The following is a 16,667-nucleotide window of genomic DNA, read 5'->3' on the forward strand; positions in this document are numbered from 1 at the left end:
GCTTGCTTTATTCTTACACTTAGGTAAATGGTAGGAAATATGAAAACATCATTTCTTTTCTGCTGTATATGTTCTGCTTTTCTTCCAACCAAGCGTTGTTTTAAACAAGACTATAAAGTCTTCGTGTGAACAATTACCACTAAAAATTCAATGTAGTTAAAATTTCTGTGAAACATGACACTACATGCTCTACTAATTATCATGACAAATTATAACGTGAAGGCAGCTCCAGGCAAGCGTTCCAGTGCGCCTACAGATGAATGTTTGTGTGTATTTGCAGGTGTTATTAATTGTTGTAGGCTGTCAGCTTGCTTTATTCTTACACTTAGGTAAATGGTATAAAACATGTAAACCAATTCTGCTTTAAATAAGTTCTGCTTTTCTTCCAACCAAGCGTCGTTTTAAACAAACAGTGGTCTTCGTGTGAAAAATTACCACTGAAATTTCAATGTAGTTAAAATTAATTAATTTCTGTGAAACATGACCCTGTGTGCTCTGTTTATTGTCATGACCAATTATAACGTGAACGCAGCTCCTACAAATGAATGTTTGGGTGTATTTGCTGGTGTTACTAATTTTATTTATTTATTTTTATGTATTTTAGGTGTTACTGCAAAGGATCAATAAAGTATCTATCTATCTATCTATCTATCTATCTATCTATCTATCTATCTATCTATCTATCTATCTATCTATCTAATTGTTGTACGTAGGCTGTCAGCTTGCTTCATTTTAAAGAAAACATGGTAGATGGTAAATGGTAGAAAACATGTAAAACACGGTTTTGTGTCTGCTGTAAATGTACTGCTTTTCTTCCAACCAAGAGTCGTTTTAAACAATACTACAACGTCTTCGTGTGACAAATTACAACTGATATTACAATACAGTTAAAAAGTATAAATTTCTGTGAAACATGACCCTGTATGCTGTACTTATGGTCACGTCAAATTATATAGTGAACGCAGCTCCAGACAAGCGTTCCAATGCGCCTACAGATGAATGTTTGGGTGTATTTACAAGTGTAGTAACAGTAGTGTTTCCAGTTTTAGAGTCATGCTCCTCCTTCTGTCTATGAGGCCTGGAGAGGGTGGATCATCCTGTTTTAAACTAAACGCCTCCTAGAACAAAAGCCTACTGATCGTCCTAAAGGGAAACGTTCCTCAAAAGTGGTCAAGTTACCTGATCTGTCAGCTGAGGTAAAATCAATCTTGTGTGAACTTAGTATTTACTGCACGTGTGTTTGTCCTCTTATATATTCTGTAGGTTTATAAGTACAGTAATAATGGAGTAACAAAAAAAGAGAAGTAAAACTGCTTATATTGCTTAAGTGTTCTGTTTATTATGTTGTGGTTGGAAAAGAAAATGGGATAAAAACAATCTTGTTACTGTATTCTTACATTTATAAGTTTGCATTTTTTTTTAGAAATAAAGAGGTAGTTTGAGTTTAGCATGTTAGTTTGCTGAACAGCAGAAAAAAACATGTAACTGCTAACATCACTACACATGTTGTGACTAGTTGTTTTGACTAGTGACTAGCTGACTAGTCTTTTGTGCTGGCTTTTATGAGATGCTTTGGCATAATAAAGGTCAGGGTGTGTTTTTGAGGTAAATAAGTCAAGAGAAATATTACTTGGAACCAGATGGTTTTAATAGAATGACTGCATGGTGGGGGTGGGGGTCTGACACACTATATTTCCATACTTTGGGGAAGTGCGGGAATAGGTCTGTGTGAGGGTTTAGAATTCAAAAGACTAAAGTCAGTAAATGATGAATGAAAAGTACAGCTGTTAACCCGAGTGTCGTACAGAAACAGGAGGATGAGTATTATGGAATACTCTCTTATAATACTAGTTATTATACTTTATTGTATACTTTATAGTAATGTGTTAAAAAGTCATTTTGTAATGACATTATTGGATCATGGTGTTGCAGGTAGTGTTGTTTCTGCACAGCTCCATGAAATAAGCTTTCACTCTTGCCTGTGCTTACGGTTTATGTATTGTTTTTGCATATTCTCACTGTGTTATGTAGGTAACATCCCATCGTTCAGGAACATTCCATTGTGTGGATTGGCCGATTTATATTGGATTTATATTATGGATTAGTGCCTTGTCTCTTTTGTATTCGTGTCTTGCGCTCAGTTGTACTAGCATAAGCTCCAGACCCACCACTGCATTGTTCATGATAAAGTGGTTACTGATAATGAGTATTATCAGTATTGCTGTGTGGATCCCCCTCTCTCTCTCTCAAACCTGCAAAGGGTAGATTACCCGCTCTAAATCCCAATAATGTCTGGTTAGAAGTCTGCATTTAAAGTTAACCGAAGATTACATTACATTACTTCTGTCTTTCACCAAATCCAGACCCATCTTTGCAAAGCATGATTCTTCACTCCAGGTTATTAGTTGTACTGCTCCGGACTTCACTGGTGTTGTGATATACACCAGGGATTCTCAACACTTTTCATGTAAAGGTCCGCCTATATATTACTACAATCCATGAAGCCCTAAAATTATGTCTTTCTGGTGCTGAAATATGGTTGCAACATTACGAGTGGGAGTAAGTGTTTCACATAAGTGGTAAATATATTCTTTATATTGTGTTCTATCCTTTATGTAACCACTCACATCCGGTACATAATTTCTATTGTGTTTCCCTTTATGACCTGTCCTGAAACAAAAAAAAAAGAAAGAAAAAAGGCTGCTAGACAAGAATTTATTCTTTTTCTGTGTGTTTATTTTTCTGCAGGTCTACAATGACTCTTCCTCTCACAGTGCTCTGCCTTGTTTACCTCTATGGCTCACTGTCTTGCCATGCATTCAAAATCTGTGCGTTTAACGTTCAGAGCTTTGGGGAGTCAAAAGCTGAAGATGGTGTGATTTTGAACACTGTAACCCGGGTGAGGCACATATTATTGTTTATTAAAACAAAACAATATTAATATGTTATAATTGTTACTACTAGACTGACTGCATGTCATGTATTTACCATTTGCCCATGGTAAATTAATTAAAATAATAAACAATAATTCATTTTAAATTAATTAATAAAATAAAAATAAAAGACTTGGTCCTTTATTGCTGGAAGAATTTTAAAATCTTTGCTTTTTAAATTTGAATTAATGTGTTTTAGCCCCAACAATTGCTAACTGGTGTAATATATCAATTATATAAAGCAAATGATATGCTTTAAACTTTGCAGCAACAGGTTAGGGAAGGCCCCAATCCTTTCCAGCATGACTGTGCTCCTGTGCACAATGCAGGCTCTATAAAGACATGAATTAAAGCTTGGTTTAAAGAAGCTCCAGTGGTCTGCACAGAGTCCTGACATCAGCCTCACTGAACAGCTCTGGAATGAACTGGAACATTTCATTTTGACTGAATGGGCACAAATTCCCACAGACATACTTCAAAGTTTTGTGAGAAGCCTTCTCAGAAGAGTGGCTGTTGAAATAGCTGGACAGATCACATAGATGTTACTCTAGTTTAATACCATTTGTTTTTGAAATGGGATGTCCAACAAGCTCATGGTCAGGTGATCAGGGAAGGCATCCTATGATATTGCCTCACTTAATTTCCCATTATGACAAATTCTGCCGCCATTATTTGTCTATGGGGAGTGCATACAATCATGCATGTTGGCAATGAGTGCATAAGTGGCTGAATTAAGTGAACCCAATAACAGAATGGGTGTGTACATGTAGGCTGTCTGCAAGTCAGGTTAGCATACTAAGATTTCAAATTTGATTTGATTTTTCAGATTGTGTCACGCTGTGATGTGTGCCTGCTCCAGGAGGTCAGAGATCAGAAGAAGAAGGCCATTCCACGTCTACTCAGTCGTCTTAACAAGTAACGTATAAATATAGAGTCATTAGATCTCCCCATTCTTCTTTAAGAGCAGTTTATAAGACTTCTGTGGGAATTTGTGCTCATTTAATCGAACCAGCATTTGATGTTGGCTGAGAAGAGCTGTTCAGAATCAAAGTTCTAGTTCATCCCAAAGCTGTTCAATAGGGTTCAGGGCTTTGTGCAGGCTCACTACCAAACTTGTCAGACCATGACTTTATGGACCTGCACAGGGGCACAGCCATGCTAGAACAGGAAGAACTCTCTTATCCAAACTTGCCACAAAGTTGAAAGCATATCAGGTACTTTTTTGCACATTTTCGGCATTTAGCAGACGCCTTTATCCAAAGCAACATTACAGTTACAGTATACAGTCTAAGCAACTGACAGCAGCCACCTGGCAGTTGTGGAGCTTGAACCAGCAACCTTCTAGTTACTAGTTTAGTTCCTTAACCAATAGGCTACAGCTTGATTATTAAACAGGTGTGCAATTTAAATATCAGAATGGGTTCCTACATGCTTCAGCTATATAGTGTATGTTACTGCCCTGAATGTTACTACAGAAAAGCTTTTAACACTGGTTGCCTCCCACACATATGCCAATATTAGGAAAGGGAAGTTGGCAACCTCCAGTAAGTGTGTTAACATACCCAATGTGGTGTAACTATATATTTTTTTCAGTTATGACAGTGATCACCATTACAACTATGTGTCCAGTGGACGTCTTGGCAGATCACAAATCTATCAGGAACAATATGTCTTCGTATTTAGGTAAAGAATTTAGTTTTTTAGTAAATGCTCTATTTTTGTAAACGTTTGAAAAATGTACATTTCTGATCGATTATTCCTGATTATTCTTCCACAGGACAGATTCAGCCAGTCTGATGAATCAGTATCAGTACCCAGACACACAGAAAGGGGATGAGGATGCTTTCGCTAGGGAACCTTTTGTAGTGCGCTTCAGAGCACCTAAAACAGGTATCACAAAATATAAAAATTAGTTTTGAACACCACATTCTGTCCATATAATTTGAATATCAGAACTTTTCCAGGAGTAACTTATAAGATAATGATATACTAACGATGAAATTTTTGCAAGTCGCACAGTGACGCAGCTCACAAAAAATCGTCCCAGTGTCAGGCTACTGGCTTGACCTAGTATGTTGCACCAGGGAGCACAGGGACCTATCATCTTAAGCCACAGAATGTTTAATTTTTCTACTTAAATCAAGAAAAAGGCTGACTTTGTTATTATGGAACACCAACAATCCATTTTATCAACAAGGACATGCTAATAACATTATACATTTTCTTATTTTTTACTGTAATGTTACTAAATTAAGGTATCTGTGCATTTCAGAAATTGGGGAGTTTGTCCTGATTCCAATGCACACCAGTCCCTCAAATGCCACCAAAGAGATTGATGAACTCTACGATGTCTTTGAAGATATTAGACAGAGGTGGAGGACAAAGGTGGGGTGGTACAGTGGTACATGAATTATACTTGTATACAAATATGCTAAAATCATTAGATCAACTTAGAAGTTATAGACATGTTTTCCCTTATTTACTTCAGTTGTTGAATTGTTATAGGATATAATGTTCATTGGTGACTTCAATGCAGCTTGTGGATATGTGGCGAAGAAAAACAAACGGAACATCAGACTGTATACTGATCTCTCTTTTACCTGGCTAATAGAAGACAAACAGGACACTACAGTGAGAGGATCCACTGACTGTGCATATGACAGGTGAAGACTTCATATCCTATTTCTCTATAAATTTGCTAAACTACAAGTCCAACGTATTTAGATACCTTTTCTAATTAATGGATTTGAACTATTTGAGTCACACACAATGCTAACAGTTTTATAAATGAGGCATATTGCTATGTAATGTTCATGGACAAACATTAGAAGAATGAATCACACTGAACATCTAAATGATGTTTTATCTGGTATTGCCACTGGATGCTACCGATGCTAGTGCAACAACACTCAACTCTAAAATTGTGGTTCTGGAGTGATAAATTAAATTTCACCATTTGGTAGTCTAATGCTGGGTTTTTCCAAACCCTGGGTCACAACCTTGTCTATAGAGTCTATAGAGTAAAGTTTGGTGTAGAAGATCTAGACTCGTGCACACAGAGCACTGAGCTCAACCAGGATCAATTGGAATGCTAACTGCAAGCCAGACCTTAGTATCACTAAACAACAGTGTCCGACTTCACTAATGCTCCTGAGGCTCAATTGAAGTGAATCCCTGTGGTTCCAAATTATATTAAAGCACATCTGTAGATAAGTGCATGCTGCTATAGCAGCAAAAAGGAAACCAGCTAAATATTTATTGTTTATGAGGTGTCTATAAAATTTTGACCATGTAAAAAGTACATTTTAACTTATTTTCTGGTTGATCCCAGTGTGTTAAACTTTGTTGTTACAGGATTGTTGTGCATGGAGATGAATTTCTTAGAGCTATCGTACCATTTTCAGCACAGCCGTTCAACTTTGCCAGTGAGTTCAGGATCACGGAGGAAGAGGTAATTTTTTGCTGCCTTTATACAAAAATAGACACGTTACACATCAAAACAACCTACACATACCATTTCACTCAGTTTCATTTGTCCTGAAGTCACATGACAGAGCTGTTGATTTATATTTACAGGCACTAAAAGTAAGTGATCACTATCCTATAGAAGTGGAGCTGAAGACCAGGTCAGGTAGTGAGTTAAGATGCACCCCATTGTTCCTGCTGACTCTGGGTCTCCCAATACTACTTCAAATGAATTCACACTGATGTGCTGAACGTGGACAATTTCTTTTTCAAAGCCAGTTTGAGATTTATAAGAACATGCACTGATTCTGATACTTGAATATTTACTATACCAATGTGACACTTGAAAAATAAAGGTGGGTTTGTACTTATTTCTGTGCATACTGCTCACACAAACAACGCACAAGACATGTAAGGATCCAGTCCGGAAAGTAGATTAGGGTTGTGTTTAAAATGGCACACTGGGAATATCCTGCTTAAAAACAGTATGAAGTGTGGAGTCTGTAGGGGTCATAAAAGTACATCACTGTCAACATACAGTGCCTTGCAAAAGTATTCAGCCCCCTTGAACTTTTCAACCTTTTGCCACATTTCAGGCTTCAAACATAACGATATGAAATTGTAATTTTTTGTGAAGAATCAACAACAAGTGGGACACAATCGTGAAGTGGAACGAAATTTATTGGATATTTTAAACTTTTTTTAGAAATAAAAAACTAAAAAGTGGGGCGTGCAATATTATTCAGCCCCTTTACTTTCAGTGCAGCAAACTCACTCCAGAAGTTCAGTGAGGATCTCTGAATGATCCAATGTTGACCTAAATGACTGATGGTGATAAATAGAATCCACCTGTGTGTAATCAAGTCTCCGTATAAATGCACCTGCTCTGTGACAGTCTCAGAGTTCTGTTTAAAGCACAGAGAGCATCATGAAGACCAAGGAAGGTCTTCACACCAGGCAGGTCCGAGATACTGTTGTGGAGAAGTTTAAAGCCGGATTTGGATACAAAAAGATGTCCCAAGCTTTAAACATCTCAAGGAGCACTGTGCAAGCGATCATATTGAAATGGAAGGAGTATCAGACCACTGCAAATCTACCAAGACCCGGCCGTCCCTCTAAACTTTCAGCTCAAACAAGGAGAAGACTGATCAGAGATGCAGCCAAGAGGCCCATGATCACTCTGAATGAACTGCAGAGATCTACAGCTGAGGTGGGAGACTCTGTCCATAGGACACAATCAGTCGTACACTGCACAAATCTGGCCTTTATGGAAGAGTGGCAAGAAGAAAGCCATTTCTCAAAGATATCTATAAAAAGTCACCTGGGAGACACACCAAACATGTGGAAGAAGGTGCTCTGGTCAGATGAAACCAAAATCGAACTTTTTGGCCACAATGCAAAACGTTATGTTTGGCGTAAAAGCAACACAGCTCATCACCCTGAACACACCATCCCCACTGTCAAACATGGTGGTGGCAGCATCATGGTTTGGGCCTGCTTTTCTTCAGCAGGGACAGGGAAGATGGTTAAAATTGATGGGAAGATGGATGGAGCCAAATACAGGACCATTCTGGAAGAAAACCTGTTGCAGTCTGCAAAAGACCTGAGACTGGGATGGAGATTTATCTTCCAACAAGACAATGATCCAAAACATAAAGCAAAATCTACAATGGAATGGTTCACAAATAAACGTATCCAGGTGTTAGAATGGCCAAGTCAAAGTCCAGACCTGAATCCCATCGAGAATCTGTGGAAAGAGCTGAAAACTGCTGTTCACAAACGCTCTCCATCCAACCTCACTGAGCTCGAGCTGTTTTGCAAGGAAGAATGGGCAAACATTTCTGTCTCTCGATGTGCAAAACTGATAGAGACATACCCCAAGCGACTTGCAGCTGTAATCGCAGCAAAAGGTGGCGCTACAAAGTATTAACGCAAGGGGGCTGAATAATATTGCACGCCCCACTTTTCAGTTTTTTATTTCTAAAAAAAGTTTAAAATATCCAATAAATTTCGTTCCACTTCACGATTGTGTCCCACTTGTTGTTGATTCTTCACAAAAAATTACAATTTCATATCGTTATGTTTGAAGCCTGAAATGTGGCAAAAGGTTGAAAAGTTCAAGGGGGCTGAATACTTTTGCAAGGCACTGTATAACAAACAACTTGGGTTAAACTTCCCAGAATGCTTCTAGAGTAGTGCAAACCAGGTTTTTGACAGTAGGATTGTAAGCATGAGAACCTTGGAAAATCTCATGGGAATTTTTACATTCCATTAGTACAGAGTTTCAGGAAAATAAATCTGTTAATGCCCAGTGTTTAACATTAAGTTGCCCACTCCCTCTTTCACACTTTATAGCTATAACAGCCTGCAGAATTTGGACTGGAAATCCTGTATTTTGTGCCATTTAGTCCAAACAGCATTAGTAAGGAAAAGCCTACTAGTTGTAAGAAGGCCTGGCTCACAATCAACATTTCAGTTTATCCCAAAGTTGTTCAGTGGGTTTGGGAATCAGACCGTCAGACCATGTATTTATGAACTTCGCTTTGTGTGTGTGGACAGTCTGTTATCACGATGAAGCTAAATTAATTGAACTCAGTATTTGGGGTGGGTTTCCACATGCTTTCAGCCTTGAAGTTTAGGTGTAGCAGACTATTTTTAATGTCTAGTAATGTAAGTGATGTAGTAATGTAACTGATTTTTGAAAATGATCATTTATGTCTTTAATGCAGGACAAAATGTTAAAAGTAAGGCAGTAGGGAGGTTGAGGTTGTTTTCAAAGGTTGTTTACTTTTAGCAAGTGCAAAATAACCATAGACGCCGTCTTGATGGCAGCATGCATCTCAAATCCCAGTGTACACTTCTGTGTCAATGGTACCTTCACACATGCCGTGGGCATCCTCGTACCTAAACATGTTGGTTTTTGCACTGATAACAGTCTCGATGGTCCTTTTAAACTTTTTTTAACAGGCTAGTTCACTCATATATTTCCATTGTTTTCCAGTAAACCTAACCCGAGTTGGGGCCCAGAGAACTCTGTGATGTTTCTGCATAAAATTGATGGATGGCTTTATCTTTGCAAACAAGAGTTTTAGTTTGCACTTCTTGATGTAGCAGTGAACTGTGTTAAATGATGATGGTTTTCCAAAGTACTGAGATTTCTCCATATATCCTGAATCTTTTCACAATATTATGTATATGTTGAAGAATCTGAATTATTTGCAGTCTTGTATTTCAATTATGATACCCTCACTTTCACCAGTTTGTGTGTGTATTGTGGAATATTAAGTGTACCTTGAATATTCTATAAACTACTTTCTCTTATTTTTACCCTGTCCCAATATTTTTGTGTTGCAGGCATGACATTTTAAAATATAATCAAGTTACATAAACATTACAAGTGACTTCTTTTTGTCATGGAGTTGGTAATTGTAACCTCACAGTGGGTTAAACTAATTTATGCTGGTTAGCCTAGCCTAGCCTAAAACTCACTGGAAACCGAGTTGTTAAACTACTGGATTAGTGATCAGAAAGGTTGCTGGTTCACTCCTCACCACTGCCAGATTTGAGCAGCAGAGACCTGAGGGACTTGGCAAATGAGCTAACTGCAGAAGGTGCTCACAGGCAGCCACCAGGTTGTTGGGCAGCCAAGACCCATCAATGTTGAGACATGAGGGCTATGGTGACTGGTACAAACCAGAATCTGAGAAGAGTAATTCTGCTGAAGTAAATGACCCAACACACGCCAACTAATGTCCACCTTCTAAGGCACCTACATTGAGCACAAAGACATTGACAAATCCAGTTTCCTCCCAAATCACATGTGCATCATTTACTTGCAGAAGAAACCACACCAGGATGCAGTGTAGGACAATCTACCTTCTAAACTACCTGCTGGTATATGTGCATTACCAAATAATACAGGCTTCCTTTAAACATCTCAGGTTAGATGATTTGACAGGAAATAAGGTGAGTAGTCATTTTTTTTGACTTACTGCTGTTGTCAAAAAACTTAACTCAAAGAATAAACAGACAAACCACACACTTTCATCAAAACACGTTTGGTTTTATTTATAACTGAGCGCCTTGTCTCACACAGCCAATAATAAGTGTGAAGTGCTTAGTTGGCATGAACGGCCTTCCAACGGCTCAGGGGTCCGTGGCTGGGAACATACTTCACGCCACAGCCATCAGGGATCACACGCTTCTCCTGCAGCAGGTCATCAAAGTCTACAGCATTGAACTTGGTGAAGCCGTACTTCTTGGAGATGTGGATCTAAAGAGAAGAATGAGAAAAGAACATGTAAAGCCAGGTACTACAAATTGGTAAAAAATAGTTTTTGTTCCAGCGGTCCCTTTAAGGACCCAGCACCTGACAGCTGGGCACATACACAAACCGAAGGATTAATGTCTGCAGCCTTTGCACACCAGAAAAGCACAGACAACCAAACTGGTCGGCTTAATAAGCTGCAGATTAGCAAAAATAATGTTCCTGTTTTTGATATAGCATGCATCCGTAATTCAACTACTACTTTTAGACGTACCTTCTGACGACCAGGGAACTTGAACTTGGCTCTCCTCAGAGCCTCGATGATGTGCTCCTTGTTTTGGGCCTTCGTGCGCACGGACATGATCACCTGCCCAATGTTGACACGGGCCACTGTACCCTGTGGCTTTCCAAACGCACCACGCATTCCAGTCTGGAGCCTGAAGAAACAAACATTACCTGGTTAATCACAATAACATGAAAACACAAAAACAGCTGCAAGTATCACTTAAGTGAAGGTTGTTTCAGTGGTCCCTTAAAGGACCCAGCACTTAACAGCTGGGTTCATACACAACCAAAGATTCACTGTCTGCAGCCTTTGCACACCAGAGCAGTACAGACAACCGAGCTGGTCGGCTTAATAAGCTGCAGTTGTGGTCAAAAGCCCAAATCACCACCATTGTTTCCTCGTTATGCTAAGATAAACAAGTAACAATTTAGGTGATGTGGCTTGTGTGCTAACCTAATAGCCCGGTAAGAAGTAAAGTGTCCTTTTTTCAGGCACTTTACCTAGGCCAGTGGTTCTTAAACTGTGGGAGGTGGACTGCCTCAAAAAGATTCGACAGTGCCAGTTCAAAACAAGTTTAGCACAATCTGCAACATTCACAGATGTATCCTATAAGGAGTGTGCCACAAAGAAACATAAGTCATGCAACTCGCTCAGTAATGACCAGTTATCAGTTAATAGGATCCAACCAAACTGGCATCTCTCAAGCAATCAGTAAAAAGACACAATAGGTGTACGGCAATTTCTACATTTAGCATTTTATCATAGACAGATTAGGAACCAAGATAACATACCCATTTAACAAACTGGACCAACATTACATTATTCATTGGTTACATTTAACATTTTAGGCATATCTAAAATCAGGATTAAAACTGGGCACAAACCTACCTATCAGCTCCAGCACAGGATAACATTTTGTTGATGCGGATGACATGGAAAGGGTGCAGGCGCACGCGGATGTGGAAACCATCCTTACCGCAGGTCTTCACCATGTATTTGTTGGCGCAGATACGGGCGGCCTCAAGAGCTAAACAAGAGTTTTTTTTTAATGACAAACTATTTTAGCAGCACATTGACTCAATTTGATTTGCTCCTTACTTACCTTCAGAGGACAGCTGCTCATACTCATCAGACACCATGTGACCACATAGAGGGAACTCATCCACCTTAGCCTTCTTTCTGCCCAAGTCAAAGATCCTGATCTTGGGGTCTAGTTAAGCAGAAAGATCAGGTGAAGCAACAAGAGTGATTAAAGTAATTGTATATATTATAATGCACAGCAAAGCAGTAAGAATTTAAGCTACTCATGTTTTCATTGCAGAGGCATAAATTAGGCACAATGGAACAACAGGGGTGACTAAGTTCTTGGCTACACGCAATGCATTCCAATCAACCAATTAGTAGTCAAATAATTAGTATTTGAAACGTATAATGTATAAAATAAGCATGTGTGAACTTACAAACTAGCCAGCTATAACTGTTACTAATAAATGTATATGCATGCAATAATAAAAAGACTAATTATGTATACATGTCTATACTACAGTATAAACAATGTTTATGAATACTGTTTCTCTTACCAGGCACACCCCTACAGAAACGGGACTTGGGGTAGGGCTTGTTTTTGCAGTATCTGTAGCTGTGAGTAAAACCACAAACGATTAATTTAAATAGTTACATGTTACATTTAACATACTGCCAGTGTAAACAATTTAACACAGACTGAAGTTTGTGACTGCACCAGAACACAGAGTACATGTAGTTGGCATCTAATCAGAAAGACAAAGGCGTGTGCAGGTGAATATATATTCAAGAAACAGTCATGCCTGTTTAATATTGTTAAAAAAAACTGTAATTACGTTGTATATTTATTTACAAGACATGTCTTTTTCGTGGGTTACTTTTTTGGCCATTTCGCAAAACCCTTATATTCAAAATGACTGATTACAATGACAGCAATGGGGAAAAGGGTCTTGCTCAGGTGTCCAACAGTGGCAACTTTGTGTGGTGAGGCCTGAACCAGCTATTTATTTATTAGGATTTTAACGTCATGTTTTACACACTTTGGTTACATTGATGACAGAAATGATTACTTGTTACACAAGATTAATCAGTTCACAAATTTAATGTAGCAGTTGTAGCCTAGCGGTTAAGGTGCTGGACTAGTAATCAGAAGGTCACCGGTTCAAACCCCACCACTGCCAGGTTGCCACTGTTGGGCCCTTGAGCAAGGCCCTTAACCCTCAATTGCTCAGACTGTATACTGTCACATTAATGTAAGTCGCTTTGGATAAAGGCGTCTGCTAAATGCCTAAAATGTAAATGTAATGTCAAACAGTCATGGACAATTTTGAATCTCCATTTCACCTGACTGCACGTCTTTGGAAGGAAACCCACACAGACACGGGGAGAACATGCAAACTCCACACAGAAAGGGACCCAGGACCGCTCCAGCTGGGGATCTAACCAGGACATTCTTCTTGTCAGATCAACAGTCCAGTACCTCAAACATTACACTACCACAATAATGCATGATATACATTGTTGCCATGGGAACTGTTATTCACATGTCATTCTAAAATGACTTAGATCTTGCAAATTATTATTTTCTAAATTGAAGAAAATGGCCAACGTGGACTCAACCTAATGTCGGTATACCGATCTATTAAACCAAGTCATTCTTTCAATAAACAGCCCTTGTCACGGCGACTCAAATTATCCACCGACTCAGCATCTAATCTAAAACTGCTTCATATTTCATTGAATTTGTATTTCAACAATTAAATCCAGTGCGCTACATGGCTGAAGCTAATTAGCATTAGCCACTGCGAGGCAGTAATCTGCACATGGTTCCAGGTCTGCCATTTTCACCGCCCGCTCTCCCCTAAAAGCACTGAATAAACTTCACTCACCAACGCGCTGGACGGCGCCCCATGGCTGCGACCTGAAATAAACACAGAAAAGGAAAATTTTTATAAACTTGTTCGCTCGTTTTAATTCCAATAGAGCGAATATTTCATTCTTTTCTCAAGAGCAGCCGCGAACGCGCTCCTACCACGCACTCACCTAATGGAGGAAAGGAAGACGTGAGCGTTTCCGCTGCGTCATATTGTAAAGCGAAACGTCACATCCGCATGTAGCGAGCAAGTGGTTGTGTTGGAAATGGCTGCCTGCTCCCTACTTCTCTACTCCCTACCCGGGTCTCATAGTGCCAAAATAGCCTCAGACGCCACAAAGAGAAGCTGAGAACATGAATATAGTATTAATAAACTGGATAAGCACCTGATGTGTCCCAAATACCACCCTATTTATTATACAGTGTGCTAAATTCGATTTCAAGTGGGCAGGTAACTAACGGATTATATTTGCGGATTGAGACACAGCCCTGGTATTTATGTTCCATTTGCAGCTCCTGGAGGAAACCCACGCACGGGAAGAACATGCAAACTACACACGGACCGCCCCACCTGGGAATCGAACCCTGGACCTTCTTGCTATGAGGCAACAGTGCTACCCACCGAGCCATTGTCTGAACTAGCGAATATTATATCCAGTCCATTACCTCAACCATTAAACTACCACTGCCACTGGTCACCTGTTTATCACAGGGCAAACACACTAATATACAGTACACACACCACACACACATTCAGACCTGGAGCAACTTAGTATCTCCAAGTGGCCTGACTGCATTGGATTGTCTTTGGATTGTGGGAAGAAACTGGAGCTCACAGAGGAAACTCACACAGACACGGGGCGAACATGCAAATGCTGCACAGAAAGGACCAGTGCAGCTTGGTATTATTATCATTATTATTTCATTTAATTTTCATCAACCACTTTATCCAGGTCAGGGTTACGGCGGGTCTACAAACATTTGGCCAAGTACAAACCCCATTTCTGACTGGCCAAGTGACCACACTTGGGCAATTTTGTAAAATGCAGTAAAAACAAGTGTTTTTACCACTGACTGAGGACACTTCTTTTTCAACTGTCAGAGACAGGGTTTCACACAGAGCAGTATCCCATGCAGAGAGTCATCACTACTCTCAGTGAATCAGCCATCTCTCGTTCAGGTGCCTCAGCCAGCAAACAAAGGCCACAGTGACCTTTCCCTTGCTCAGACACAGCCATTTGTGCTTGTGTGGGCTTTTGGCCAGTCAGTAGCACAGCTGAGACTTTGAGATTTCAAGCAGTGGTCTGGTACCACATTAGACTGCTGTGCCACCTGCGCGCTCCATTTCTTTTGTGTTCCAGGCATCAATTTCAAAATGTGTTGCCATAACATTAAAAGTATTGTTTTAAACTGTTGTCAGTTTTGTAAAAATTCTAAAGAATTAACAAACCACAGATGTCTTTTTCACAAAATGTTCCAACTTCCCAGGAAATGGGGTTTGTTATACATGTTCAAACAAGAAACCAGTTTCACAAGAGACAACAGAGGGCGATAAAGCTCACTCATTGCTGCTGTTTTTTTTTTTTTTTTCGCCCTAAAGATGTCCCCTGTTGTTACATTAATAGAGTCACTGGTGGTAAAGACCTCCTCTTTCCCCCTCTCAATTCTCTGGTAGAGAAAATGACCTCATATGTCTTAACTTTGCCTAATTCAGAACAAATGTTGGGGATGTTATTGGAATCTATGGAATCACTAACATTTACTCTTGGTCAACCCCAAAATGTTACGTCTTTCTGACTTACCTTTATCGTGGGCCAGTAAAAAAGAAACAGCCTTAAAGTCTGTATGACATAGACACAATTGTCCATGTTTTCCAAGCCTTTTTATACTAGTTTATATTTAATCAAACTTCACTTTAGCCACATAGCCAAAGCTCTTAAAGCAATCCAAACTGTTCCTACATCCTGTGGTATTCCTGGCCTGAGTGGGGCAAACAAATACTCTTTGCCTTAAATGGGACTGTGCTCAGTTCAGCAACAGTCTTGCTTTCTCTTACATAATGATCCACAAAGTATCTTGAGAAACATTTTATTTTAGTGAAATAAAGCAATTTGATTCATTTCTTTAAACAAAATTCTTCCAGTGCTGCCAGCTTAGTTGTACAGTAATTATGAGTTCATGCTTTGAATTTTTGTGGTCATCTTTCTTTATGCAATGATAGATGGTCTATTCTGAGAATATCATTGTAGTTAGTTAACATGGTTTAGAGGGATGGTCTGATCCAAGCAGTGTGACCGTACTTTCTGATTTTCCTCTCTTATTTCTGATAGATTAAACTAGCCTGAACTAAACAGGGTAAGTTAAGTCAGCTTGTAATGCTGTCAGAATACACCAATCAGGCATCACATTATGACCACCTTCCTAATATTCTGATGGTCCCTTTTTGTTGCCCCATACGTAGCAAACTGTGATGCACTGTGTATTCTGACATTCTGAGTCTATTTGAGCTACAGTAGCAACGTCTGTTGGATCGGACCACACGGGCCAGCCTTCGCTCCCCACGTGCATCAATGAGCCTTGGCCGCCCATGACCCTATCGCCGGTTTACCACTGTTCCCTCCTTGGACCACTTTGATAGATACTGACCACTGCAGACGGGGAACACCCCACAAGAGCTGCAGTTTTGGAGATGCTCTGACCCAGTCGTCTAGCCATCACAATTTGGCCCTAGTCAAACTCTCTCAAATCCTTAAGCTTGCCCATTTTTCCTGCTTCTAACACATCAACTTTGAGGATAAAATGTTCACTTGCTGCCTAATA

The 16,667-nt window shown here is 39.5% G+C and overlaps 2 protein-coding genes and 2 non-coding genes across 4 annotated transcripts; 1 reads left to right on the forward strand and 3 right to left on the reverse strand.

Annotated features, from left to right (window-relative positions):
* Positions 1-1,123: 1,123 nt before the first annotated feature.
* On the forward strand, positions 1,124-6,733 carry dnase1l1 (deoxyribonuclease I-like 1). Its single transcript, XM_063015166.1, is given in 9 exon segments — positions 1,124-1,196; positions 2,749-2,899; positions 3,760-3,866; positions 4,536-4,616; positions 4,711-4,823; positions 5,206-5,318; positions 5,439-5,596; positions 6,288-6,384; positions 6,510-6,733. Coding segments are annotated over 8 exon segments (945 nt in total). The 5' UTR covers positions 1,124-1,196; positions 2,749-2,755; the 3' UTR covers positions 6,642-6,733.
* A 3,707-nt stretch (positions 6,734-10,440) lies between these two features.
* On the reverse strand, positions 10,441-13,947 carry rpl10 (ribosomal protein L10). Its single transcript, XM_063015167.1, has 6 exons — positions 13,864-13,947; positions 12,532-12,590; positions 12,054-12,161; positions 11,840-11,978; positions 10,940-11,102; positions 10,441-10,671 (listed from the first exon to the last, which is right to left on the reverse strand). The coding sequence occupies exons 1-6, from the start codon at positions 13,884-13,886 to the stop codon at positions 10,516-10,518; spliced, it is 648 nt and encodes a 215-aa protein (XP_062871237.1). The 5' UTR covers positions 13,887-13,947; the 3' UTR covers positions 10,441-10,515.
* LOC134334023 (small nucleolar RNA SNORA70) lies at positions 10,734-10,868 on the reverse strand. The gene has a single exon (XR_010015444.1). It is a non-coding gene; the product is annotated as a small nucleolar RNA SNORA70 (small nucleolar RNA).
* Positions 11,180-11,313, reverse strand: LOC134334022 (small nucleolar RNA SNORA70). The gene has a single exon (XR_010015443.1). It is a non-coding gene; the product is annotated as a small nucleolar RNA SNORA70 (small nucleolar RNA).
* Positions 13,948-16,667: the final 2,720 nt, after the last annotated feature.

This window comes from Trichomycterus rosablanca, chromosome 19 (assembly GCF_030014385.1).
Source record: "Trichomycterus rosablanca isolate fTriRos1 chromosome 19, fTriRos1.hap1, whole genome shotgun sequence".
Taxonomy (NCBI): Eukaryota; Metazoa; Chordata; class Actinopteri; order Siluriformes; family Trichomycteridae; genus Trichomycterus; species Trichomycterus rosablanca.